Genomic DNA, 27,663 nt, shown 5'->3' with positions numbered 1-27,663 from the left:
ACCATCAAATAGAAAGAAGAGGCATACGGTCATTTCAGAACAATTGAGGAGAAAAAAGAAAAAAAAATAAAAATCACCAGGTTTTTAAGAACACCAAACTAGTTTGCTCTACCATGGTAAAGGAAATTGCTTTGTCTTCCTTCCTTTGTTTTTGATTTTATGCTCTATTTAGATTTCTCAAAGAATGGACTATAATGAATACCAAAAAAGTCCAGTAAGTTTCTATAATAAATATTTTTCATAGTCAACATTACACAATTCAAAGCAGTACCATTCAGATTACACATTTTTTTCCATAGCAGAATTAAAACTGCAGCAGTAGTGTAGATCAGTGCTGATACACTGGCAATGCTGATCCTACCATGTCAGTACCAATAAAACAGAAAGTAAGAGCATCCAGGGGAGCGACCTGTTAAAAGAAACCATTTCTGCATTACATGAACGACTGATGCTGACTGCTGCAGACAGATTTTCTCTGCACAGCAAGAAATAGGATGCAGCTGCTGCTGCTGCTGCATGCACAAGATGGCGAGGCCTCAATAATGAGGAGTAATGAGCTCCATCCTGGTGCAGGAGCTTTCAGGAACTGAAAAGGATACAGCTGATTCTACAGGCAACATCAGAATTCTTCATTATGTGGGTCATGGATAGGCTTTTTCTTCTCCAGCATCTCCTTTTCTTTTAACACAATGCAGTTAGGGTAGCATATTCAAAATCTTTATTTAGACGTAAAATAAAGGAGCAGTGTTTTTTATATATATTTTTTATCACTCCTTCCTCTCTCTCTCATATTCCTCTAGGTCTTCTGGTCTGCAAACACTTGCTTTTTTCCTTTTCATTAAAAGACACTCCACCTAGTCCATACTGTTGGTGGAAAGAGGTTGTCTTCAATATCTTTCTAGAAACAAAGGTGTATTCCCAGCACATGCTGTGGTCTGGGGTGGGAGAATTAGCAGGAGAAATCCAAACCATCTTCCAAAAAAACCCCAAGCCCACTCTACTGTATCAAAGAGATTCCACCACTGATATCCAGCTAGCAAGCACAATGGTACCTCTGAAGAAAAAGGTAGCTACATTTTAAATCCAGTCTTACATGTTTCACATCTCTGATTTCAGTGGAAATATGCTGGGAGTTTGGGGCAGGTAAAAAAACAGTGGGAGATGCCAACTGAGGCAATGAAAGATCTGCAGATGCTCAGCACTCCTGGCAGATAGGAATCCCAAAGTGCAGTTTTAACACAGCAATGGGGTTCAAGCAGGTTTCAAATAGAAAACAATTTTTCTATTGTTACACTCTGTTCTGACCAACAGCAGAAGAAATATCTAAAATTCTTATCTTTCATGGTTGGCTTTTTGGTTGGTTGGGGGTGTGTGTAATTTTTTTTTCCCATAAAATATCTGAGTGTTGATAATACACAAGTATACAGAAAAAGTAGACGATATGGGTCTGTATGGCTGGAAGTACGTTGGGAAGAAGCCCTTTGGAGCAAAATAAAAGTATGATATTTCAATTTTTGATTACAGGAAGAAAATAAAGATAGAAGTGAAAATTCTCCCCTGTACACAAATGCACTGGTGGGAGAGCAGCTGCAGCTACTCCCTTATGCCAGGGTTTCCAACACTGACAGAAAAGGAGGAGGAAGATAGTTGAGAAGGAAATCAAAGGAAGAGAGATAAGGTAAAACCTTACTAGTCAAGGACCCAGAAAAGTGGCTGAACTACTTCAAGAGGGTTAGAGGAAGGAGAAATGGAGTAAACCAAAATCACTAAGGAATTACAAACTTATTAGTTCCCTAAAACCAACTTTCTGGAAACCAATTCCCTCATTTTTTGAGCACGTCTAACTGTCTGAACTGTATCTTCAGCAGTTTACTCTATCCATTGATGAAATTCCACATTTGTGCCTACTCCCCCAAAAAATTTTACCTGTGATTTAGGTACATCAGTTTCTTTAGGCATGTTCATTGGCTTCCCTGGAGCTAACCTCCCAGACCAGTATGGACCAGGACTTAGAATATTTCCTAGTCTCGGGCTTTAATCTTCCTTCCTGCCTCCTACAGACATTTTCTTTGATAAGAAACAGAGACACTCTGCGTCACTCTGTGGACACCCTCACATCAGTCTTCCCATGAAAGAAACTTAAGCTCCTGATTTATTTCAAATTCCAGTGATGGAAGTGAATGACCCAAGTACCTGTCCCCTTCCTTCCCTCAGTCCTGGGCACCAGAGGAGTCACACACTCAGGCTTCCTTTTGCCTGTCTCCATTCAGTGCACCTAAGCAAAGGAGTAACTCACCTCCCTCATATCTCCTGAGGTTCCTGGTGATGCCTCCCCACCAGGTGAGGAAGGATGTCCCTACTGTGTAACAACACCCCTGCACAGGCATCCTGCCCCCCAGGACATTGCCCATGTCCCTTATCCATCAGCTTGGGAGAGCAGTGGCCTGGAGGAGGAGTAGTGAGCTGATGAGAACAGGATGGGGAGTGAGAGAGGCAGACTTCTGGGAGCAGGATGGTCCCCTGAGATCTGGCCAAAGTCAGAAGCAGTTTCTGCATCTGCATCAGCCCCTGGCCTAGCACTGGTCTGCCTTTCCTTTAATAATTTCTGGTTTGTTTTGTTTTGGTTTGGTTTTTTTTTATTTTTTTTTTATTTTATTTTAATTTCTTTCAATTCCAAGAAGGAACAGAGAAGGTAAATATAAGGAGCATTAGTGGGCACCATAAGACCATGAGGGAGGGATCAATGGAGCAAAGATCAGAGGAACAAAGGAAAAGAACCATAAAAGACAGGGAATCTTAAAAAAGATGTTCCTGAGGGGGAGGGGGAGAGAAGAAAGAGAATCGAAAAGAAAACTTTTACAAAGAACAGTGCATCAAATAAGATTAACTGAAAAAAGGTCATAGATTTCAGGTTACACATTCCTCTCAGTGAAAAGGTAGAAAAGTAAGTTACATTAAATATGCCATTTCCACTCATCTTTTAAGGAAAAGGGGTAAAGGAATAAAAAGATGGATAGACAAGATAAATGCATAATGAAATGTCTCATTTATTTGATAAGCATCCTGAAGGAGCAGCTGCAAGGTTAAGAGGAAGGGTGGGAAATAGTACCCCTTTTGAAAGCTGACAGCTGTGATGAATCTAAGAGATTTCAAAATCTAGTCAAATCAAAAAGAGGCCAATGAAGGTGAGTGCAGCAGAATATATTTTTGGAGCAAAGAAAAAATACAATAAAAATTGTGCAAATGCCACTAACAAGGTAACATTTACAATCGTGTCTTAATATTGTTTGATATTTACTGTCCATGTTCACACTTGTAAATAAGGACTATCATCTAGCATTTGAGCAGGTTCTCAGAGTTTATTATAAGGACAATTTTTCTTTACAATTTACACATACAGATCCCTTACAGCAAATAGTGATGATGGTACTCACTCTCATTCAAGTGTTTGTGCTAAAGAATCAAGCCAGCGGACTCCTCACTCTCACCCTGTAGATAAAAGGACTGCAAGTATTGTACAGGTAGAACAAAAAAAAAATTACCCTTGGGAAAAGATAAAGATGATCTGAAAAATGAGGATGATAACCGATGGACTGACCCAAGAAGAGTCAGCTATACACAAAGGGGAATGATCATCTACATTAGATTGCAAGGGATCTGGGCACCATCCTCCAAGAAAGTTGGAGTGATGAAGTCACTCAGCACTTCAGAAAACACCAGTGAGAAAACCAAAGGAGACTGTAATGTTAAAATGTCCATTTATGCTGGGAACATATTATAATAGTGACTGTAGCAGCCTGGTCAAAAATAAAGGGATAAATCAAAGCAAAGATTCAGTTTAGATATTAGAAAAAAAAAAACTTTGTAGTTTTCTTTGTAGAGATAATGACTGTCTGGAGAGACTCTGCAGCCCTCCAGTCGATGTCTATAAAAACAAAACCCATTTAGTTGTACACATGTCATTTGAGGACTCCACAGTCTGAAACATCATGAGGAGGGGGAATCCAGTCTCAGAGAAATCATCTTCTCTTCCACTTCACCTCTTTAATATTGGGACTTCCACCTATTTTCAACTCACAGGAGACAAAAGCAGTCTGTTCAGCAGTGAGATCAAACAGCAGACTGGTGTGAGTCACAACCACTTAGCAACTTGCTTAAATGAATTGTGGACACAGAATATATTCAAAGAATTTGTTGATAATTTCCCTTGAACTTGTTGGGATTAGAGCCTTATTTTATTTAAGTCCCTGTAGCTATTAAATTTCCTTTAGTAAAATTCCTATGTTTTACACACCTATGTTAATAAGACCAGGGTTAGTTCTATGCACAAAATCTTCAGCTAGAAGGGACATAAAAAATATGACAATTTAAAAATATAAATTCAAACAGCTGTTATTCACTATGCATAAAAATAAATAATTGGAAGAGCCACAAATAAATCACTGGCTTTCCCAACTCCTAATTCCAGTTACCTGTAGAAAACAGCCTTCTCTCCCTTTGGTGGTCTACTTTGGCTTAATTTTTTTTTTAATAATTTTTAATAAATAAACATCTTAAATGCATTCCTTGCATAGGTCTTGTTTCTGGAGCTGGTTGTTGCCCTCCTATTTGTTATTTCTTAGGGGATTATTTGGCATTTATGTCTCATGATTTCAGACTATTAGAGGTGCAATTTGAAAAAGGCAACTCCAGAAATTTGGTATTATTGCTTGTACACTATTGCTTTTTAGCTGAAAAAAAATGTAGTTGTTGTGTTTTAAAGGACCACTCACAGTTGATTTTGCCTGATTTCCTGGGTTTTAATTCCAACTCAGTACGGCTGTGGCCAACAGGCTGGCAATCCACCAGCTTCATTCTGCCTCTCTTGCTCCTAATTACTCAGCTCTCCAGTACTCCTCCCTTGTCGGTTCTGTTCTGGTCACCACAATTAATTCCCATTTCTTAGTCTTGAATTCACCTTCAGCTCATTAACTTTTGGCCAGTCTCCACTACTGTTTCAGCTTAGCATTTCACAATTTATCACTGTTTTAAGACCTTTTTCGTCCATCTTTGGTTTTGTAGGGTTGAAGAACAGTTTCTAATTGCACCCTACAGAAGAATGGGTAAATATTTTGCTGTTGTCAGTTAGGTGCCAGGATAGCTTCTCCCTCTCCCACCAGCCATTTTTCTTCACAGGTTGGTCTGGGAGCACAAAACCATCTGAAGTGTACAGCAGCACCATCAAACTCTTTTTTGCCCTGTAGGCTTAAGAGCTGTTTTATGAGCAAGGATGCATGAGAAGAGAGACTGTGTAATGAGCCCAAGTCTCAGATGGAAATTCCAAGCTCCAAGGGGTTATTTTAAGGAATATTGCAATTAATATCTCACATGAGGGTGTTTTCAGCTTCCTGGGCAGAGCCAGGAGGCGCTGACTGATGGCTCTTCCCTAGAAGACAAGAAATACGGTCTCTTCATATGGATTTCCTCTCTTGGTCCTTTGTTTCTCTGCAGATTTGTGGCCTCACTGAAATCCCTAATGGTAAATTGTTGTGTAGCCAGTCATACTTCAGCTGTTTGGTCATTGTACAAGCATGCCTTAATCTGAGTTAATCTTAAGTCTTTGAAGTGGATCTTTGTGAAATTTGGAAACAAACATTTAGGTTTTCTCTGTGGGTAAGTAAAAGGAAGTTTGTTCCACTTGGAGTTTCCAGTCCAAGTCTATCCTAATAGCAGATGACAGTGAATAGATAAAGTATCATAAGATTGCAGATAAACCTTTTAAAAATCATCTAGTTGTAGGATTGATCTTGTTTGGGCCAAATTCATTCATGTGTGATGGTGGAGTTGTATCACTTGGAACTAAGCTCAAATGAAACCTTAATACTGCTCCCTGACTACTTTGAAATCCTTACTACTAGTGCCTGGTTTTACTTTACAATCATCATGTTAAATCCTGGGTAAAACAGGGAAAGACAACCATTCAATACAGACTTCATATTTATTGAAAGAAAATGTCCTGGGTTTGGCTGGGATAGTTTTCACTTTCTTCCTAGTAGCTGGTGCAGTGCTGTGGTTTGGATTTAGTATGAGAATAATGTTGATAACACACTGATGCTTTCGCTGTTGTGGAGCAGGGATTACCCTAAGTGAAGGGTTTTTCAGTTTCCCATGCTCTGCCAGGGAGCAGGTGCACAAGAAGCTGGGAGAGAGAATGGTCAGGACAGCTGACCCCAGCTGGTGAAAGGGTAACTCCATACCACAGAACATCATGCTCAGTATATAAACTGGGTACAGTTGGCCAGGAGGGCATGATCTCTGCTCAGGAACAGGCTTGTCATCAGTCAGTGGGTGGTGAGAAATTGCATTGTGCATCACTTGTCTGTCTTGGCTTTTATTCCTCCCTCTCTTTCTCATTTTCATTATGATTACTATTATTATTATAAATTAATTCAATTATTAAACTGTTCTTATCTTAACCCATGAGTTTTACCTTTTTCCTCTTCTCCTCCCAATCCCATTTGAGGTACAAGGATGTGAATAAGCAGCTGTGTTGTACTTAGTTGCTAGCTGGAGTTAAACCATGACAGGAAAGAACTAGAATAAATACAGAATGGGTTCAGGAATACAAATGCTCCACATCTTTTTATCAACCAGTTGGTGTTGCAAAGTGATTTAAAAAAAAAAAATTCTTAGGATGAAGTTGCATGAAATGCCTAATGCTTGAATTTGAAATGTTAGCTATTTGAAGGAAGTCATTATTTGAAGCAGGCACTGGTATCTAATTAGTTAACTGTGAAGGCAAAGCAGGCAATATACCAGTTGATGCAATTGGTGGCAGCGGGAGTTTGGAAATAAATATCTCTATTTGGCACTGAGAAGTGAAACAGAGCTCAAATTTCTGTGGATTGCCTGGCCCCAATTTCATTGCCTCAGAGCTCACATTTCTGTGGTAAAATTAAATCTCAAAGTTTAAGATATGGGATTCAGTGCTGTTTATTAAAATTCATCTGACCTCCCTAGGTTGTGAACATTTTGAGTTGACCTAGATGGAGCTCTTGATAAAATCAAACTCTGATGGGGCATTTCCATAAAAGCTTAGTAGAATTGTGCTGACAAAAATGGAGACACTTTAAAGCAGTGATTGTCATCCTATCTAGAAATCAGAAACACAGTGGCATGTGAAAACAAAGAACAAACAGAAATCCCAAACCTCGAGAAACCTCATCTGAGCAGAACATGGAGAAAAGCCATTCATGGTGATTTATAATGCCTTTTGTACTGGCTTCACTCAGACTGCCTCTTTAAAGATGCTGCATTCATGGCTACGGCTGCACGAGGCTACTGACAGAGCCAGTGGAGAAGTGAGGCAGAAGGCAGCTCAGCTCCCTTCTGCCCATTGCTGGTCTGTGCAGGAGTCCTGTCCTTAGCGGCAACAATGCAGACAGGTATCGGATGTTAAATGAGATTACTCTGGTATTAATGCATTCAAACTGATTGTCTGCTTGTATCTATGACTGTCCCACTGTGTGTGTGTGTGTGTGCGCACATTTTTAGGCTTGGTAGTCCCTTCGAAACAAGATTGCAATTCTCAATATCAAACCAAAGTCAGCATGACAGATGGTACTAGAGTTGGCTTTCCTGAGTCTATTCTGTGCAGGCTTGTTTGTCCTGTGCACCCTACGATGCCCTGGAGGTATCAGCATTTTATCATTTGACTTAGTTCCCATCTTTGCTTTTCTACTCAGAGATTCTGACCACTATCCTTATGCCACCTCTATCAGTTCAAAGTGTTGTTTTTTAGGCTGAGTAGAGATTTCTGGTTCCAGCTCAGACTAGCTTCAGAAGCTCCATATCTGCCGTGTTATGGGCAACATCTACATGCGCTCATAAACCTATCAACAGAACTCTGCGTGAGTAACCTCAGCAGTGGACATACAACAGCACACCCAGACAGAGCCCCTGAATTTAAATGATAGCCTCCTGCATTACTACTGGAGGTTTACACTACAGACTGTATACTTAGCACTACCTTTTCAGCTTAAAATGTTGCTTTGTATCACAAGTGACAGCAAGAAGAAAGAAACACTGCCCTTCCTATTCATCAAGTATACTCTTGTGTTCTTGGTCAGAATTGTTCATGTCTGTTCCTAAGGAAATGCAGTTCAGTTCATCTGGTCTGGGGTAGCGACTGAATTGCTGCGCAGACTGTACTATTATAGAACGGGTCTAGCTTAAAGAAAGGTTTGCTTATGAGATGATGAGCAAGCTGGAAAATCTCTCTGCTGCTAGCTTGATAAAGAGAAAAGAAAAAGTAAATGATTATCAATAAAGTGTGCTTGATTAGGTGTCACTGAGAGAAAGAAAATGCCATTTCATGTCACCTTTTTAGAAAGCACAAGGTGTGTAACTTTTGGGGATCATTTTGCTCTTGACTAATCTTCAGATTCAATATTAAAATCTCAAACTTCCCAAAGGAAAGAGATTCTGCATCTTTTAATGAAAGATAAAACAACAATATAAACATACACAAATTTACAGAGAAAGGATCAACTTTAATACATCTGGAGTAAAAGGTGTTCTTTTTTAAATATGGTATAAAAATAAATGCAAGAAACATTAACAGAGAATATACAGACAACAGACAAAGACACAGGCTTTCTTTCTCAATGTGAATACATCAGTGAAATGAAACCTTCTGTGCTAATTTATTGTGCAATAAATGTGATGCCATATGTATATTTATTAATATATGCATTTTTTACATTTCTTCCAGTTTTTGATTGACGTATTTTTTTAAATAAACTGTGCCTAGCAGAAGCTTTTTTTTCACTGTACTTGAGCTTGCAGAAAATAAAAAGACACAGATCCAGCTTGATATGAAGGAGGAAGTGAGCAGACAGTTTTCGAAATGGAGGCATCGAAAGGCTAGAGAGTCCCTCGGAGTCTGTAATGCCTTAGTATACACAAAAGAAAACAAGTCAGGTCCTTGCTCATGCAACATCTTGTTCTACTGTCCTCTGAGTCAGGCAATCAGTGAGCTACAAAGTATGTATAATGATTTGAGTCTGCTTCCATGCTACAAGGTGATCCTTTTAGTAGGACTGCACTAGACTGGTTAACCTCTTTGATGTGAGCGATTTCCCCTGAGGAAAAGATAAAAACAAAAAACAAAAACAGAAAACAGAGGCATGATCACTGCAAACCTGTTCATCAGCAACCACTCAGTGTTGCCACATCACCCTCAAGTAACTAGGGGCACCAACTGGAGCCTGTGAAATCTTAAACCACAGGAAGTCCTCACGCTTAAACACCTGCACTGCCAGCCAGCCAGATTGTTTCACAGAACAAGCCAGCAAATTTAAAGACCATTTTTGAATGAGATTGGTTTTGGCTGATGAGAAACTGATGCTGAGGTTTTTGCTGTCAATTGTACCCAGAACGTGAAGAAGGCTACTGCAAGCAAGAGTGCCTTGTGCTGGAAAGATGAATGTGCAAACTGCAGTAGCTCTGTCAAAGACAAAAAGCTACTTTCAAGTTAAGGTAAAAAAGCAAGAGGCAAATTGCATATAGGCAGGAAAGCAAGTTTTTCATGAACACAGCTATAGGCTTGTTGAGACCACATTTACTATTTATAAGAAACATTGGTCAGGTATATTACATGTGACTGCATAATGCTTCTTTGAAGGTGTTTGGATTTCCATATTATTGTTTTCCTCATAATTTCTCCTGTTGCAAGGATGTGGTTTCAATTTTTTAGCGAGTTCTTTTAATAAGGTGTAATGACTGTCCCACAAGAGCTAGGTCTACAGTGTGAAGAGGATGATATGTCACCATGGTATATTTCAAGCAGATTTGAGCTTTATCTGAGCCAGACAGGAACCACAGAACAGGAATTAGCTCTCCTACGGCCACATAGAAGGAGTTAGCTCTCCGAGGGCCATCCTACCGTGGCTCTGATCCAACAGAGGCAGAGCTGGCACAGCAAGCTGACATCATTCCTCAAAATATCACAGGCATACCCTGATAATGTAACACAAATATATCATAAAAAATTAAATAGAAAATGGCTCTAACTTGCCAGTTAGATATTTAATACTTACATTTATTGTATTGTTCATTTTAAGTGCCCAACTCTGAAATATCAAACTGATTTCAAGGAGAGTACATTAGGAAGTACTGCAACTACGGAGAGATACTTCATTTTCTGCAGTAAATGCTAAATGAACTTCTTCCGCTATATCAATAAATTGTTGCCATCTGCAGTATTATAACTCAGTGAAATTACACAATGTAATATCTATTGTCATTATCAATTAAATTTATGCTCACAGGGATCTGTAAGTTGGTTTTGAGCATTTGCTCAGATGCAATATATCAGAGTGGTCTTCATAAAAGGAAGAATAACTATTTTATTCTTTGTGCTCTGAAATACAAGTTGAACAAATTAGGATGGATACTTCCCCTACAGTATAACTCGGAAGGGAACTCATGTTTGCAATGTTGGGTTAGGCTGCTCATCCATCAGGTTCACCATATCAACTGACAGTATTAATACTTGCTTTGTCAAAAGATGGAAAGTGTCTTTCCTGGCACACTGTATTCCCTGTATCTGTCACTTTCTACCTGTATTAAATTCACAGCTTCTTGACACTTGTTAACCCTTAAATTATGTTTTGCTCTAATGCGACAGGAAAGCTGTTACAGTAAGACATCTTTTCTTTTTAAATAGTCAAAAAAGCCTCAACAGCAGTGTAGCACTGGCATACAATTTAAAAGAGCATGTCCAAAATTAAGTGTTTTGTTAGACAATTCATGACTGGCAGTCTCAGACACAATCTCAGAAAATATTGAACATATGCTTATCTTTGCCTTTCATTAAGTTATGTGCACTTAATTTCACAGGTCTACAGGTCTGGCTACCTTCTGTAAATATGTATGGGTTCCCTTTAATACTTAACTTCATAACCCACTTAATTAAAATATGAAAACCAGGAGTTCTCTATTAGCTATTAAAACAACTTTCTCAATGCCACACTGGAAAGCTGCATAAACCCTTGTTGTGGTATAAAATCTGTGAAATAATTTTTTTTATTATTTGCAACAATTATTTAGGAGCTTTGAAATTGACGGTATTTTTAAATGAACCATAATTCTAACATCTCAGGAATTAATTATGTTATCAAATAAACTAGGAAGTTTTGACCTAAAGTCAGGCAAAAAAGTAGTTATTAGTTGATCTGATTTGTATAATCTTTTTCTAGATGTTGTTTGAATTTTCCCCTAGAGACACAGTGAGTTGTCATGACAATTTTTTTTCTGCATTCCACAGCACTCACTCCCAGGATATTGCTAGTTTTTGGATACTTTTTTCTCCTAACTCCTACAGTGATCAGGAATTGTCTGGGTGGTCCTCTCCTTCATGTCCCCTCTCTGCCTCAGAGAATATTACACTTCTTATAGATACAAACTCCCCATCTGAACAACAACAACAACATGTGGTCTTTTTCAAGGCATTAGTAGTTCTAATTTATCTTATAGTTGGAAAAGTGACAACTTAGAAGATACACCCTCCTTAAGAGATCTTCTCCAATGTTTATACTGAATCATATTAAGTTCTCTGATTAGGAAAATAAACTTTTAATAAACAGAACCCACAGCAGCCCCAAATACAGAATTATCACATCTTCTTATTAGAGCTGCAGGGACTTGTTATTTTCCACATTACAGAATATTTCAAGTATACTTTTATTTTACCTCTCTAAGCTAGTGTTTCAAAATTATCACTTCTAGGAGATTTCCAGATTTACTCAATTTACAGTCTGATGTAAGGATCATCTGTTGTGGCTCATAATTTAAGAACTGAGCCTAGATAGTTCTTTGAGATACAATGTTAACAGCATTTCCATAAGCCAAATTTTGATTTGGGAACCTGTATCTAACAGTCTGGTTTTCAGAGGTGTAGCATGTGAGTCATCACGCATAGGAAGATGTTTCCTGTGCTAATGAGATTAAAGAACAACTGGGGGAAAAAAGTCAGAAGAAGCAGTAGGTGTTTGTCTGAATAATGGAAAGGAGAACCTTAATATTTTCAATATATTCTTGCCTTTAATATTTAGAAGTAAATGGCCAAATTCTAAACAGGATTAGGGTTTTTTGGCTGTATTAGTGCACTCTGGACATATGAATTGCAACTTTTTAAGAATTTTACTCATAATACACAATCCGAAATGAAACCCTACACACATAACCTGACAAGGGAGTCAGAGTACGAGGAGGCAGCACAGCAGCTGGAGTGAACAAGTGAAAAAGTACATCTAAGAGTACTTAAAAGATACCTTAAAAAAGTACTTAAAAAGAGTACTAAAAGTACATCAATTAGCCTCAGTGTTCAGTCCCGTGTATTAACTGTTTAAAATAGAGTTGTACCTCCAACTTTATCACTGCAGAATTTAGGGGAAAAATTACAAAGCCATGTGCAGGTGTATGAGCGGCTAAATACAATTGTGCTGACTGACCCATTTATGCAGTATGACATTAACTCCTCAACCTGGCAAACAAATCAGCAACAACCTCAGTACATATCTGACTTATAAAAAAATTATATGAAATGTATATAGAGGCTGGAGTGCCTATATTTGATATAGATAGATAGATAGAAGAAGAGTAAGTCTTTTTATTTTAGAAGATTAATTATCTTCCTTTCTGTTAAGCAATCTCAATGGTTACTTTTTACATGTTTCTTTATTGCCAGTGCAGATGCTACTCCCCAGGACTGATACTGGTAGAACTAAAAATGAAAACTCCATGTGATCTGATGGGGAAAGGGAAGGAGAGAGAACCCTACTGTGAGCACAATGAAATGTGGAGCAAGAATTGACCCTTCTTGCTTTCACAGTTCCCCATCTGCTTGTGTGAAACACCTGCAGCACACTGGCAGCTCATCCAGCATCAGTGGGGAAAGCTTCCAAGTGACATTGCAGTGCACTACACACAGAGCTGGTGTATAAACTGCCCCTGACAGGAGCACAGCTGGAGAGACATGGGAACAGAAGCATAAGTCCTTTTCCAAATTTAGGCAGCCCTTGCTTCACTAGCACAGAGGAATTGCCTTAGCACTGCTCAGGGGATCAGAATCCTGCTTCAGTTTCCACAGGAGTACAGGATGCTGCTCTCAGCCACCTGTGCAGGTGTGTTTTTCTTTCATATGTGAGGAAGGGAGGAGGTTAATATTTACTGAATTTGGGGCATGAGTTGTCAGCACAGCTGCAGCATTAAGTGGTTGCATGTGCAGGGAAATCCTTCCTCCTCTGGCTGGGATTTGCAGCTCTCTCCTCCCTACTCGTTAGGGTCATACTCTTTCCTGCAATGATCTGAGGACAGGAGGCAGAAACTGAACAACAGCTTTCCTGTTTTGGCTCATTCTAAATCCAGTGACACTCTCCACTTCTTTCTCCTTTTACACTTATCTTTACATTTACTGATGAGTTGTTCTCACTTGTGATTGACCTACAAACTCTTGCCAAATGGGGTAGTTTGAACTTGAAGTGTGGGTTTCCAAGGGACTAATGCTTAAGACAAATATTTTTAGTATGTTTATCCTGGGCCCAACCCCTCAGGTTTCCATATCTCTCTGCAGTTCTCACTCCTGCAAACAGCTTAAGAATCAGGTAAGTGTTTGTCAGCTGGAAAATGGCAGACACTGGCCTAATACCTGACCAGTCCTTGCTGGTCCCTTACTTAGATGAACCTGGCTGTGCAAGTGCTACTCCTCAAGCTCCTCTCTTCCAGCACAATGCACAGCACCTCAGCTCCAGTCACAGCAGAACAGCAAAAGGAGGCCAGTCCTTACTGGCATGTCCGTCATGATTTTCCACCCCAGGCATCATTCCTAAAAAAACCCTAAAACTAGAGGGTTTTTGAGTAGCTGGTAGTTCAAACTAAAAATTTCAATTATTTTATTTGTCCTTTTTAGTCAAATATCAATAAGATATCTCTTTTCTGAAATGGAAAAAGCCTTCATTTCTACACATAGTTATTGTTTTCATTCTTGTTTTGTATTGGTCAAATAAGTAGCTTGGTGATTTATTTTCCTTCTTACTAGATTTTTTTTTGTTGTTTAAATTTTGGGAATAACATGTAAGTAAATTCAAAATAAGATCCTTTAGCTGATACTGCGTTGAAGTTCTTGGGCAATGCTATACTTGAGAAAAATCTAGCCCTTGGCAGAATTTCAGGACTAGATGGACTTTAGGTCTGGAACAGTAGGGCCTTGTGTACATAAGTTTTGTATGTTCATAGAAAAATTTCTTGATTAACAGATGAAATTCATATATTATCTGCCTTGTTTCTCAATAAACAGACAGATTTTAACACAACAACAGATTACACTCATTTAAGCATCTAGAAAGTCTATGATCCACTGATAATAACAGGGGAAGTTTTAATGAGTTTTTATGAGTTTTAACTTCCATTTCTAGGCCATAATTCACTGTGTCATGTTAAGTGACATTGGACTGAGCCTCTGTGAAAATGTCAATGTGCTCTGTTCAATGGACTTGGCATTTCACATCACATGCATTAAATAGTCTGTTGTTACTTTTTGGAGAAGGAAAAAAGGAAAGGACTCTGGTCAGCAAGTTCTTCCAGGTAAGTGGAAGAAGACAGATGAAAAGGGTATGTGTAATGTAAGATATAATGGGTTTAAAGTCAGAATTATTAAATGGGGCCTTGTTTATGAGGTTATGAGTGGAGATATCTATAGTTCAATGGGTCTCTAGTTTAATATATGAACTAAGTTTGGTCTGTTTTGTATCTCCCTCCAGGCAGCTCTAAGGAGAGAGGCTACACCTTCTCGCCCCATTAACTTTGTTCCTGGTGGGACAATAAAATTTGGATGGAGTGCAAATTAAATTAGCCAACTCTCCTGTAAATCAGATCCCTTTGTTTCTAGGGTTCCAGACAGATAATCACAGCTAAGCACCAGGCTAGGGCTCACAAAGGTGTCCTACTCAGTCTGCCTCTGTTACAAACCTTGCACACATGAGAAATTGTTCACGAAATTGTTCAGAAAATTGTTCCTTAATTGTTCCTTAAAAGACCTCTTTGTTCCCATCAACATTACCAGTGTATATTCCCCTGTAATGCAGATATTAGTACTTGAGGTAGAGCAAGTTTGCTGGGCTTTTTAATTTCTTTTTTTTTAATATATTTTTTTCTCCACGTAAATTCCTTGAAAGAATTTCAGTTTTTAAATGCCACAGAAACAGTTGATTTCTGTCTCTCTACAGATGTAGCATGTGATGAGATCCTCCTGCTCCCTGACATAGACCTTTAGCGTCTCTCGGGGAGCTGCAGGTGACTGGACCTTTATTATTCTCAAAGAGGAAGCTGAGGGGCTGATCTAGATGGGGGAGAAAGCACAGTGCACACTGTCACTGCTCTCTGTGCCTCAGACTCAGAGCTGTGACACCTGTGTTTGCCAGTGTTACTCGAAGGCAATGCACTTATCTAACAGCTTCATTCCAGTAGTGCTGAAGTGTATGTGTTCTATATTTTCACACAATACCCAGGAGTGTGAGTAAATGAGGCAAACCAAGAATAGCTGGGGTTACTACTCCGATGCAAAATATAAAGTGTTTGGTAGTAAAAATTACATATTGCAAATACCAGTTTGCTATTACTTCTGTATATTTATGTGAATGTAGTCCTGTTTCTAACACTTCATACTGTTTGTTGCACTGTGCTGAAGGCACTAGCAATTTTGCATGATAAAATCCACAGAGCAAAATAAATAGTCAGTGTTTTTAAGCTGAGCATTTAGGGCTTTCATGAAGTGCCCCAACTTATTGAAAGTTTTCTGGAAAAAAAACTCTTTAATGTCAAAGAGATACAGAGCTGAGCCTAGTGTTTTTGTTTATATGATCCACTTCTAGTTTTTTCCCCATCAGACTAGAAAAATGACTCATTATAATAGGTTATTTCCACATAATTAATGAAATAGTGCAGTGTAATTGCCCTTACAAAGTTTCTAAACTTTCTAACTTAACAAATTCTTTCTGTAGCAAGTATAACCCAATTTCAATTAACATTGATCAGGAGCCTCTTAGAGTCACCATCTTAACAAATCAGGTTATGAATTACAAGGCCATCTTCTCAGATTAAGTCCCTAGACACAACCAAGGTTACTGGGGTTTTTTAAACATTTCAAATGGAAAAAACTGAGGTCTAATTTAGTTCAATCCAAATCCACTTTGATATAAGTGACAAAAAATCCAGTGAAAATTATTCTAAATATTGTAAACCATCAGAGGAGAAGAGAAACTGTAAATTTCATCTCACTAAATCATTCAGAGATGACAGCATTTATCTAGGTTGTAGAAGACCTATTTCACACTATGTTCTGTAGAACAGATCTATTCTTCAGTCCCTCGCTTCAGAGTTGAGCAAGTTAATCAGTACACTGTAGGATATTCTGAGAAATGTTTCCCTCATCCCTGCTAGTTGGAACCAGTGTACCAACATAGATAATTACATATTATAAACTCATCACAGCCAAGAACAAGAGTGGAAGAACAAGGATGCCTTGTGGCAAGGGGTCCTGAGAAAGTGGGTAACATAAATTCAGTCATCTGAATAGATCTAACAGGGACATGTTTTTCTTTCATACCTGACCTGACTTGACAGACTAAAAGGCAGCAAAACCACAGATTTTATTTTACAGATTGCTCTGTGAAAAAAAAAAAAATCTCCCTCTTCTACCGAAGTACTAATGCTTCATGTCCAGAAATCCTCATTCTCATTTGTAGTTCACAGCTGGTTTATTGGGCCTGCTTTGCGTTTCTGGCATCCTGCTATTCTGGTACTTCTGCCCTGAGATTAGCACAACGAAAATTGGGCATGGATGCAGGGCACAATGCTCCCATGTTCGTGCCCAGAACTGCACAACAGTGCTCTGGGAGTGATTTCAGTGTCTCCAGTCTGTCTTCACTTTTTCCCTCTTTGTGCTGTATTCTCCTCCCATCTATCTGCAGCTTGCCATTTCTCTCCTCATAGCCACCTGTTCACATAATCTTTACCATAGCCAATTCCTGACCTGTGGGCTGTTCAAAATGCCGTGAATAAATGTAGCGTTGCAGCTTGCCAGGCACCATGACTGGGAAAAAGTCTGGCTCTCAGAGATCCCGGATGTATTACCCACTCTCTGCACTCTCTTTTATAGACTTTTTATTAATATGGAACTTCCTACAGAATTATAGTGGAATTATCATGGATAATGTTATCATGTACAATCTTGTTTTATAGATCCAACCTGCTGAGACAACACACAAATCACACTGCAACATGCTATGGCAACACCACCATGCAAAACATAGGGGTTTTTGTTTCAAACACTGGGATAGTTTCCTTTGTGGCTGTTTATTTACTTTTAGTGTCCTTTACTGACTTTGTCCCATTGAATCCAAATTTCTTCCTGATTACAGTGGATTCAAAGCATATTACAGGAAGCCTTTACCTATAAGAAAGTAGTTAAAGAATTACTATTTTGTTTTAAAATGTGAGATATTCCCACAGCCTCACAAAACTTTGTTCTTTCACTATGTTTGTTTCTTTTTTTTGATTACTGGAAAGTATTTATGTATTTTTTTAAATACTTGAGGCAATACTCTTGAGCTCCATTGCATAGGAGGCAGTTTTTGAGAACTGTTTCTTCTTCCTTAGAAACTAAAAAACAAAAACCATGATCTTTGCTGAAAGCTCTCATAATTTTCATTTCAATGCACACAGCTCCATTTACCAGGTCACAGAAAAAGCCACAGACACACACGCACACACACACAGCAGCGTCACCTACACAATTCAACAGACAATGCAGACAAACTTGAGTACAATCCAAGATCTTTCTACCTCTTTTCATAACAGGTTAGTGCTCGCCCTCAGTGTTGGTGTACAGTTTTTATGGCATGGGAAAATTGGGATGTTTCTGCCCTACAAAAATAAATGCGTTGAATTCTTTAGTTTGAACTTTCACAATGCAAAAAAAAATTAATTCCAAAGAAACTGGATAAGTAAAAAGAATCCCAAATTTCAGGAAATCAGTGTATCTTTTGGCAGGTGGCAAAAGAATGCCCACACCAAACCTACCAGCCTCCTTTTTTTTTTATGGTCAAGAAATAGCTTAAAAAAATTATATATTGAAAAGAAAAAATCAGTTCTTTTAATCCATTATGAAAATTAATCCAAATCAAACCCTTGTACATCAACAGCATGAATTCTTTGGTCCTGCAGAAGCTGTATTAGACTTTAAGGAACATGGGGAAATTATTATTGTTTATTTTTCCCTGTGCCCAATCAAAAAAAATGGGACAAAGTATTTTTTAGTAAAATAAAAAGAAGACAGAATGGAAATCCAATGTATTCAACTGTTTTAGACTTAGTATTTTGGGAGGCACCAGAAAAAGAAACAACATCAAGCAGGTTTTCACAGATTCTTTACTAAAATTAAAGCAAAAAAAAAAAAAAGTGACTAATTTCATGCTTCCTAATGCAAAAAGCACGGCTCCCAAAGGTCCATTCCTCCAAGTGTGACTATTGAGATCATTGGTAAAGGGACTAGGAGGAGGAGTTGTAATGAAAGCACATTATAAAGCTGTCATTCCCAGGAAAATCCAAAACAGTGATGAATACACTTTTAACTGTCAGGTTAGAGAAGCAAAAAGGGAAAGTAGGGATCAGTGAGGGGAAGGGGAGAAGGATGTCCCATCAGGCTTACTAGTCTTCCGAGGCAACAAACTTACCACATTGCGTGTGAATTTCTCAAAAGATGTTCGACGATCCAGAGTGTTTTCCAACTTAAATTTAAAATAAATAAAACAAAAGAAACAAAAAGAAAAAGGAGGGGAAAAAGAAAAGCGAGAAAAATGGAGTAGAAAAGAAGGATTGATGAAACAATGGACTGCAAAACAAAGTCTGTATAAATCAGGAAGCAAACACAGGTATGAGGCGGTAATGGGACTTGGTAAAACAGGGGATGGGCAAAGCAGATATAGTACTAGACAAAAATAATTTTTCAAGAGGATCAAACTTCATGGTTTGAATTTAAAGAAAAACTGAAAATAAAAAGAAATAATGAAGTGCACATCTTGTGTTAATGAACTGACATTCACAAACTTAAGGACTTCACACGGACAGTTGAAGCTTTCTGGTTTTTTCAACATCTCTCTCTATATTGGATCTTCAGAAATCAATGTTTGAACAAAAAACAAAATCACACAATACTTTCATATAATTTTAGGTTGTCATTGTAAACAATAGAATCCCATGGTATTAATAACTACCTTGTTCCGGTAACAATCAGGGCCCTGATTTTGCAAGGCACAGGGCTCCCAGCTGATTCTAGGAGATTACTATTTAAAGCCCACTGATAGAATTATTTATCATTATAGAAATCTGCAATGCACAAGCTGCTCCACATACTCTGGGCTGTGGCTATTCAGAACTCATTCCATAATCTGAACTTTTCTAAGTAAATATTACATACCAAGACATGAGCTTCTGTTTGACGAAGTGTGACATGATCAGTCTTTCAAGTCAGATTCCTAGCCTACTCAAAACTATTCATGTAATAATAGGGAAAGAAACAAAATTAGGAAGCCCCTATATTTATAGTTGAAATTAGAAGTAATCCATAAGAATAAGATTGTTTCTAAACACATTCTGTAGCTTTTATAGATGGAATAAAGAGAACAACAACTATTACATAAGCAAACTTGCAAACATGAAAGACTATTCTTCTGGGATTTTATTTTATTTTTTTTAATGTATTTGTAAAGCACTTTGCAATTAAGGTGCTTCATAACAGAGAAAACAGTACAATATGGGATGTAAAAATAAAAATAAGTTTTGCTAGATTAACTTATTGAAACATGCCCGCATGCAGGATATATACACATATATGTATATTGAACTCCTGTGTGTATGTGACCCTCCAAACACGCCAAGCTGGTCACCTACCAGATATCCAGTTGCACTGGCACAGGGGAGAGAAGACTGAGTATTGTTGCAAACATAACCACTGCTTTGCACAGTGGCAAGACAAAGGCAAGATGGACCAATACCTTTTTCTTGGCCTGTAGCAGCTCCTGGTAGGCACTGGATCGTATAAAACGAGGATAAGAATCACTTTTCATCAGTTTGTAAATGTGCTCCTGAAAAGGAAAGGAGGAGCTGTTATTCCCATGAAAGAAGACAAGTATAAAATGGAAGACAGTCATACATTTCGGTTGTGGAATGTATACCAGCTAGCATTATTATGAATAGGAAGTATTATGGGACATCAGATTTCAGTTCTGAAGCTAAGGCTGAATTGCCTTCTATTCTGAAAGCAGAAATTCCTCCCATTCATTATGTATAAATTACACAGCACATCTTTCTTTAATTTATAGACCTAATTTCCATTACAAAATTATTTTATAGGAATTTACAACTGAGCCCTAACTTAAGGCCTAATTTCAAACCTTCCTTACATTAGTCAGTTTAGCTAACTGACTAAATTAGGAGCTGTGGATCCTTCCTCATCAGATTTTCTGAATTAGTTTGTGGACATTCTCTTGTGACTTCACAGGCAGGACGAGAAACTCAATTCAGCATCATAATTAAGTACTTAAGTTAGCGAGGATATCCCCTGGCTACTCTTGAAAACATCCTTTGACAGACATTTAGTCTGCTTCCCAGATAACAATATAAAAAGGAAAATACATATGTAAATTAAAAAACAGTTTGAGGCTAATCTATTTTTCAAGATGTTCATTCTTCAGAGGGGTGTGAAAATTTGAAAATCTTTATTCAGAAAAAAAAATGACAGAGGCAGCTTATAGTTTTTCATTTTGAAGCATTCTCATTTCTGAAAAAGATTAAACCCGAAAAATCTATGATGTAGGACGCTTGATAATTCTAGTTCTAGTATATATTAGGAAAAGATTTGTAGAAAAGCAATCAGAATAGGAAGTGCTCTCAAAATAATTTTTAAAAATCCACTGAATTGTGCTGGCTATTTTTGTGGAGCTTTTCTTTTACTTAAACTCTATTTTTTACTGCAGAAAACCTGTGGCACAGCAATTGGGAAACAGCAAAGAAACTGTAAAGTAAATATTATTTCTAGGCTTGGTAGTGCATAAAATTAGTGAATACAAAAAACCCCAAACCCAAACAAACAAACAAACAAAACCCAAAACAAAACAAAAACCAATATCAAAAAATCCAAAAAATTCCCAAACCAAACCAACCAACCAAATAAACCTCCCACTTTCTTTGAAAATTACTTTTTGCTGTATTAGAAAATCTAGAAATGGTTCTAAGTGTCTTTCATTGGATTTCTTACACTAAGCGGAGAAATTCTGGTATATATTCACAACTTAGGCTGGTTTATTTAGGGAGTTTTTATTCCACTCCCTATGGAAGCAAACAGTGCATTCAACAGAGAGCAGAAAGTGGTGATAAGCATTAAAATGTTATTTCTGTACAAGAAACAGCCCTGTAAAAGCAAGAATAGATTAGGTTTAGTATTGTTAGTGGACACCTTAGTCAGGAATTGAGGCTGCTTCTGATTTAACACGATCAGACTATTTTTACTTATGTATCCCTCTCATTTGACATGGAGTTTTATTGTTCCATATTTCAAGTCCAGAAATGCTTTTCATACATTTTTAACCACAATTGAGTGACCTTCTGGCTGCCAGAATGACATATAAGTGGTCTCTTTCTCAGCTGGCAGGCCACAAAGAGCCTGTTGCAGAGGCAGAGCCCTATCCTGACAAAATCCTGCCACCTCAGGTGGGACACTCTGTAGAGGTCCTAAAGCTTCAAGTGAGAACATGACAGGTGCAGCCTGCCCCCTTTTCCAAGATAAATGGCTTCCAGGTTCAAGTTTTGTTTGCTGAACTGGAGGAACTATGCAGAGATCTGACAGGAGGAAAAGTCCTGCTTACATAAAGACTGGATACTTCACAGCTTTCATAAATGAAGGAAAAAATGATAAGAAGAGAGATCTGGAAGTTGGTGCTGAAATTTTACTCCTATTAAAAAAAGTAAACTGGATACTGGAAAGGATTTTAATTGTCCTTTAGTGATTCAGCTGCAAAGACTTTTTTTAAGCCTTTAGTCTTGCTAAATTATTTGTGTAATTTATGTCTTCTCTATATGCTGCATTCTTAAATCTCCAGGGGTTCGCAGATGCAAGCAAAAATTGTGTGTTTGGTTTAATGCACAATACTTCAAAACAGTGGGTATGACACAGGGTCTAATGAAAATTTTATTGTTTCTTCATAGGTTGCTATCCTCATAATGGAAAAGTGAAAATGTGGAAGAATTATTCTCCCTCTATTTAGGGCAGAGGCATGCTCCTGAAAAGTAGAAAGCCTCAATTTAATTCCCTTCTCTCCTTTGTGGGGCCTGTAGCAGCATCTCCTGACTCCCAAGAGGATGACCTAATAATCAAGCTGTAGGAAATTCTGCAGGGATGTGATTTCAATTTCTCCTTTTGACACCATTTCATTTTGCATTAATAATTAAATTTTCATCACTGGACTGCTGACGAAAATGGAGGATGATACCAGTTCTGCTACTTTTACTGTGAATCCAATTCTTTTCTATTGCTTTTCTCAGAAGTCTGCAAAGATGAAATATTAAGTTATAAGTTCACATGAAGCATTGCATTTAATACAGAAGTACTTCATTTTTTCTTCACTATATGTTTTGCTCTATTTGAAGTCCACTTGAAGACTCTGTATCAAGCACAGAAGTTTCGTGAAGAACTTCATATGCCTCATGAAAGAAAGAATGTTACCCATTTGCATCGCCAAAATGACACCGTAGGAAATAGGATGTTATCATTTAATTCCAAATATATCTCTTTTTTTTTTTTAATATAGAAATACTTTACTAGCCAATATTCTATTTCGAAAGTCTCTAAACAGGATTGCAAACTGACCTGAGCATCCTCAAATGTGTATCTTCCAGGGTCCTTCACATTCTGAGTGGTTTTGTCATAACTTTTTGAATCTAGATTGATAGCGCTGGGTGCACCCGGAGCAAGAAATTCTTGCCAGATTTCTTGGACGCGAGCAGGGACTTCACGGATAGGCCTCTTCTTCAGGTCTTCTACTGCTAACCAGAACCTATGGCACAATACAACATCTTCACTTCCATTTCAGGAAAATCATTAATGAAGTGCTCACATTCTTCCTTGCTCTTAAAAAAGGAAATTAAGTAACTGAAGTTTTAATCTAAAACATGCTAAACCAAGAAAAAGCTGTGGTTTTGTGTTGGGATCAGCATTCTGTCTCAAGGCAACCAATCCACCTTAGGAAGCAATTATTAGAAGACTCTTCATGAGATGGATAGGAAATCCTTTATTACTTACGTATGGGTAACTTGCTTACAAGATTTCCATTTAGCTGGAATTAAACTGAGACTTCATTTTGGCTGAACCACAAGGGCTTATACTGCTTATAAAATGACTGCTTTTTGACAGTCCTTCAAAAACTAATAACTTATATTCTTGATATCTACATGAATCTCTGAGTCCTACTAAATTCTAAACCGTACAACTAATTTTGTTACCCACAAATCATGCATGAACTGGAAAAGTATTTGTTTTGCTCATTATAATTTAATTTCTTTCTTTAGTATTGCATTTCTATGAATATTTTCGCTAAAAATGCTGAATGGAAGCACATATTCTCTTTTCTTTTCTGCTGCTGAGCAAACCAACATTGGGCAACTACATACAGTGCCGGCCGATTTGTTGTATCCTTCTCATTCAGTCTGGAGAAGGAAACTAAAAAGGTCTTGAGCACTTTGTGATCATAGCTAGGTAGGTATAACCTTCATTTCATTATTTCTTCTATGGGTGTCCAGGCTCTCTCCCTTCATGAAATAATTCTAAATGCATTCAGTATCCCATGCTTAGGCACGGTGCAGACCGGTTAGTTCTCCCCCAAAGCTAAGAGCTCAATGAAATTGTGACTTTGTTAAACATGCAGTATATACCAACACAACTTCTCATTATTGTTCTGACACAGTTGATCCCACGAAACAGATAAACTGAACCTTGAAGTGATTTATCTGTGAAATCAGTTGGATTTTACAGGGCTTACAAATAAATTGGGTGCACCTTTAAAATGTTGTTTCACCCTGCTCACACAGTAAGATCAAACTGAGCTCTTTCAGCTGAGTTCAACAGGGATGGGACAGGAGAGAGGAATAGTGAAACTGTACTCAGACCCCACAAGGAAGCAAAATGATACCACTCTCAATCCAATTCTAATACAGTTATTTCAATGACTCTGAAAAGAGGATATAAAGCGTAGAAAACATTACAGTATTCCTACCATAAGACATTCTTCAATTGAGATAATTTACCTTTCAGGAAGCAATTATTCCTTCACAGTCCTGTTTTGAAACATCTTTGTACTACAGGTGGAAGGAGCCCTTCCTTATTTCTCACAAGCCATTATGGTCAGTTTTACTCTACCAAGATGACTATATCAGGTATTTCTATACCCTTCAATTTTTCCATCTAAGACTCTCCGAGAGAGAGAAGTAATATTGTCCCAGTTTTGCAAATATATTAATAATGTAATAATATAAAGTGGTTTCTCCAAGGTCACAAAGGGAGTCTTCTGCCAATAAGAGAACTCCAGTTTCAAAAATTCTGTGTAGCATCACTTATATATGTGAACTGCAATGTGAATTGAATACAGTCCACATAGAGCCTGGGGACATATCATGAGAATCTGATGGCAGTGCAGTAAGAATAGAGGCCTCATAACTCAAGTTTAAAAACTGCATAGCTCACAAACTCTAATTCAGTTCACTGTCAAATTTGGGCAACCTACTTTGGTTTCCTTAAGCTGCTTTCGATATTTGCATTTAAAAGCATATATCCTGCAGTGCTAACCCCTTCAAGTGCATCTTCTGGGACTGACTGATTACTTATGTCTTGAAGTCAGGTAAAAAACAGAAAAATGAAAGGGAAGGATGCTCTTTGTAAATACACATTTTCTACTACCCTGCAGACATCCTGAGGATCTAGCTCAAAGATGTCACTTTCTTGTTTGTTCCATTGCATCAATGTCAATACTTCTGGAAGTCACCATAAACATGCCTTAGGATGCTATTTTTCTTTGCAAGTAAGCTGTTTCCATACGGTGGGTTATACTCAATTATGGGGAAATAGATGGGAGATAAATTTAAATAAATTTAAGTTCTTTGCTTCCAGCATAGAATAGGCAGGTTGTATAGACATACACTTACAGGGTGAACACCGGTTCTTTGATAGATTAATTTTATTTTATCCTTTTAACAAGGGCATTCAAAGACCCTATTAAAAATGTTAGGTTTTAAATATACACACCTCTCTAAAAGTAGGAAGAAAATGCTGATTTCTCTGTTGTGTTATGTCTAGGGTGCTTACTTCACAGTCAACACACATTTTAAGATTTTAATCTACTTACTGATCTTTTAAGAAAAGATGCCTGCCTTCCTCCCAAAGAGAGTTTAATTCAATTATTCAAAGTTAGAAGATGTCAAAAATAAGGTTGCCCCCTCTTGCATTTTCAAAAATAACTTTTCCAAATATCCCATGGCCTTCACAGATGAAGTTGACATGGAGTTTACAAAACCTCAGCTCAGGGCCTCAAACCAAAAGAGCTCCCTGTCCCTTTTTATAGCTCATAGCCTCATGAGCTGTGACCAGAGCAAGGGACGACTCCTGTAGCAAACAGCACACAGTCTACAACAATAAATATGTGTGAGGGCAGGACATAGCAGAGGGGGAACTGCATTTTCTGGACAATAACTTAGTGCTACTTTGTGAAAGGAACTAGAGCTCAGGATGGCTGCCCTCGGATGAAACTGTATCTCCTGTTGGTGGAGCTTTGCTTTTGCTGTGGAGACTTTCTACAGAAGATGCTCAGTACTGTTGGAACAGAGACCTGACTAGCTGGATGTAAACCTCGCTCCTGTTTTCTATCCCAGCATTTGGGCTGCCACACACCGGGGCACAAACCAGACATACAGCTAAATGAGAGTGTATAGTATATGGTAGTAGTAGATCCAGCCATATGAACTGGTAAAACACATGTTGCACGGTATCTGGGGATTATGTCCTCCAACTGGATTACTTTTAAAGTGATGGTGGCCTTGCAGGTAAATTGCACAGCTACAACACCACTTGTGTCCCATTAACTGACCTAAATGTCAGGTGTAGCCAACAGCAGATCCCAGATCAAATCAATCAGTTAAATTTAGCATATAGGGACAGAGAGTGAGAGAAAGGCTACAGTGATTCTCCTTGAAATGTGTGAGATATAGTCAGAGTGTGGTAACAGCAAAGTGGGAATTACATGGTCTTTGTACCCAGTGCATGTGACACAACAGGTCGGGGGACAGACGCTTCAGCATTTTCAGCAAAAGAAAAAGAAAATAAAGCTTTAAAAAGCTCTATGAAGAAAATCACCTAATATTTTTCCAGGGGCAGGAAACACTACTCCCTGATTCCTAGAGTCCACCTTCTTGCCAAGTACAACTTCAAGCTTCAAGACATAGCAGAGCTGAAGGACTTCAAGAAAATGACACAGAATAATCATTAGATCTTGCAACTAGTTCCTTCTCATCTAATCTGCAGAAATGGCAACATTGCTGGGACTTGGTATTTAAGCTTGCGTCTGAATGAGAAATAACACACAGGCAATTTCAGCTTTGAAACAGAGCCTCATAATCACCCGTGTGAAAGATAAAAATCACCAGTGCCCATATTGGGTGGGAAAGTGTCATCACCAGCACTTCTGTTCAGACTTGCAGGACAGACATCAAGGACAGTTAATCAATTTTCATTCATACTTTTTAACATGCAGAACTCACTCCTCCACCACCAGTGGAGAGAAATTTGCACTTGAAGTCATAAAGAGCGGTGATCAGTAATAAAGAGCAAAAAAAATGAAACAGATTGGCTTAAAAAGAAGACTTAACCTCTTGCAACATTCTCCCTTTTCCCTAGTAAAAGTACTGTAATGGTATGTTAAAAGAACAACCAGAACCACTGCAGTAAGTGAAAAATAAAGCCCTACAACCGGAACAGTTTTTAGGCAACACTGCAAATTTTTAGTAGTGTATGTGTGGGTTTTTATTTATTTTTTCTATAGAACATAACTGAACCCCCTGTCTCCAGTACAGAACATTTCTACAACAAGTTAATTAGATGAGTCCAAAATAAACATCTCACAAAATCTCAGCTTGCAAGGGGATGGTCAGAGAAAATTTATTGAGGGAAAACATCTAAATGTAGCTAACTCCTCAGTCCCTCTCTTTTTTTTCTGGACAACGAGAATGCAAAGTCTCTTTTCCCTACGTAGTCACGCAGCTAATAAATGAGGATCAAAGGAAGGGACAAGGAGTCTGGTGGCTTTTCCTTCTGTGCATCGTGGAAGATATCTTGTCACCACTCTCCCTTCACTAACCTAGGAGGTTTTTGCAGTCTTAGTGCTGCCTTGGAGATCACATCCACTGCAATACTACAAAATGATTTGGACAGGTTGGCAGGCCTGAAACAATTTAGATTGTTCGTGTTTTTTTAAAAAAGGCTGCATTTTTTTACAAAATAACCACTTGTGAGCAAATGTACAGTCA

General features: G+C 38.1%; 1 protein-coding gene across 8 annotated transcripts in view; it reads right to left on the bottom strand.

Moving 5' to 3' along the window:
• The window catches only part of RGS7 (regulator of G protein signaling 7), a 265,260-nt gene that overhangs the window by 8,457 nt on the left and 229,140 nt on the right, over window positions 1–27,663 (bottom strand). For 3 of the 8 annotated variants that reach the window (XM_018085223.1, XM_018085222.3, XM_029965046.1), the window contains exons 15-17: window positions 22,964–23,150; window positions 20,094–20,183; window positions 8,447–8,932 (exon numbers count right to left, since the gene is read on the bottom strand). In XM_018085223.1, the coding sequence (XP_017940712.1) occupies window positions 8,738–8,932; window positions 20,094–20,183; window positions 22,964–23,150 (472 nt within the window). In that variant the 3' untranslated portion in view covers window positions 8,447–8,737. Of the gene's footprint in view, window positions 1–8,446; window positions 9,123–17,883; window positions 17,965–18,773; window positions 18,828–20,093; window positions 20,184–22,963; window positions 23,151–27,663 lie in introns of those variants that run through there. The other 5 variants (XM_029965051.1, XM_029965048.1, XM_029965049.1 and 2 more) reach the window with 5 other exon arrangements.

The sequence above is a fragment of the Manacus vitellinus genome, unplaced genomic scaffold (assembly GCF_001715985.3).
Source record: "Manacus vitellinus isolate BGI_N305 unplaced genomic scaffold, ASM171598v3 scaffold_8_pilon, whole genome shotgun sequence".
NCBI lineage: Eukaryota > Metazoa > Chordata > Aves > Passeriformes > Pipridae > Manacus > Manacus vitellinus.
The sequence above is the reverse complement of the archived record's forward strand: the minus strand, read 5'-3'. Positions and strand labels throughout refer to the sequence as shown.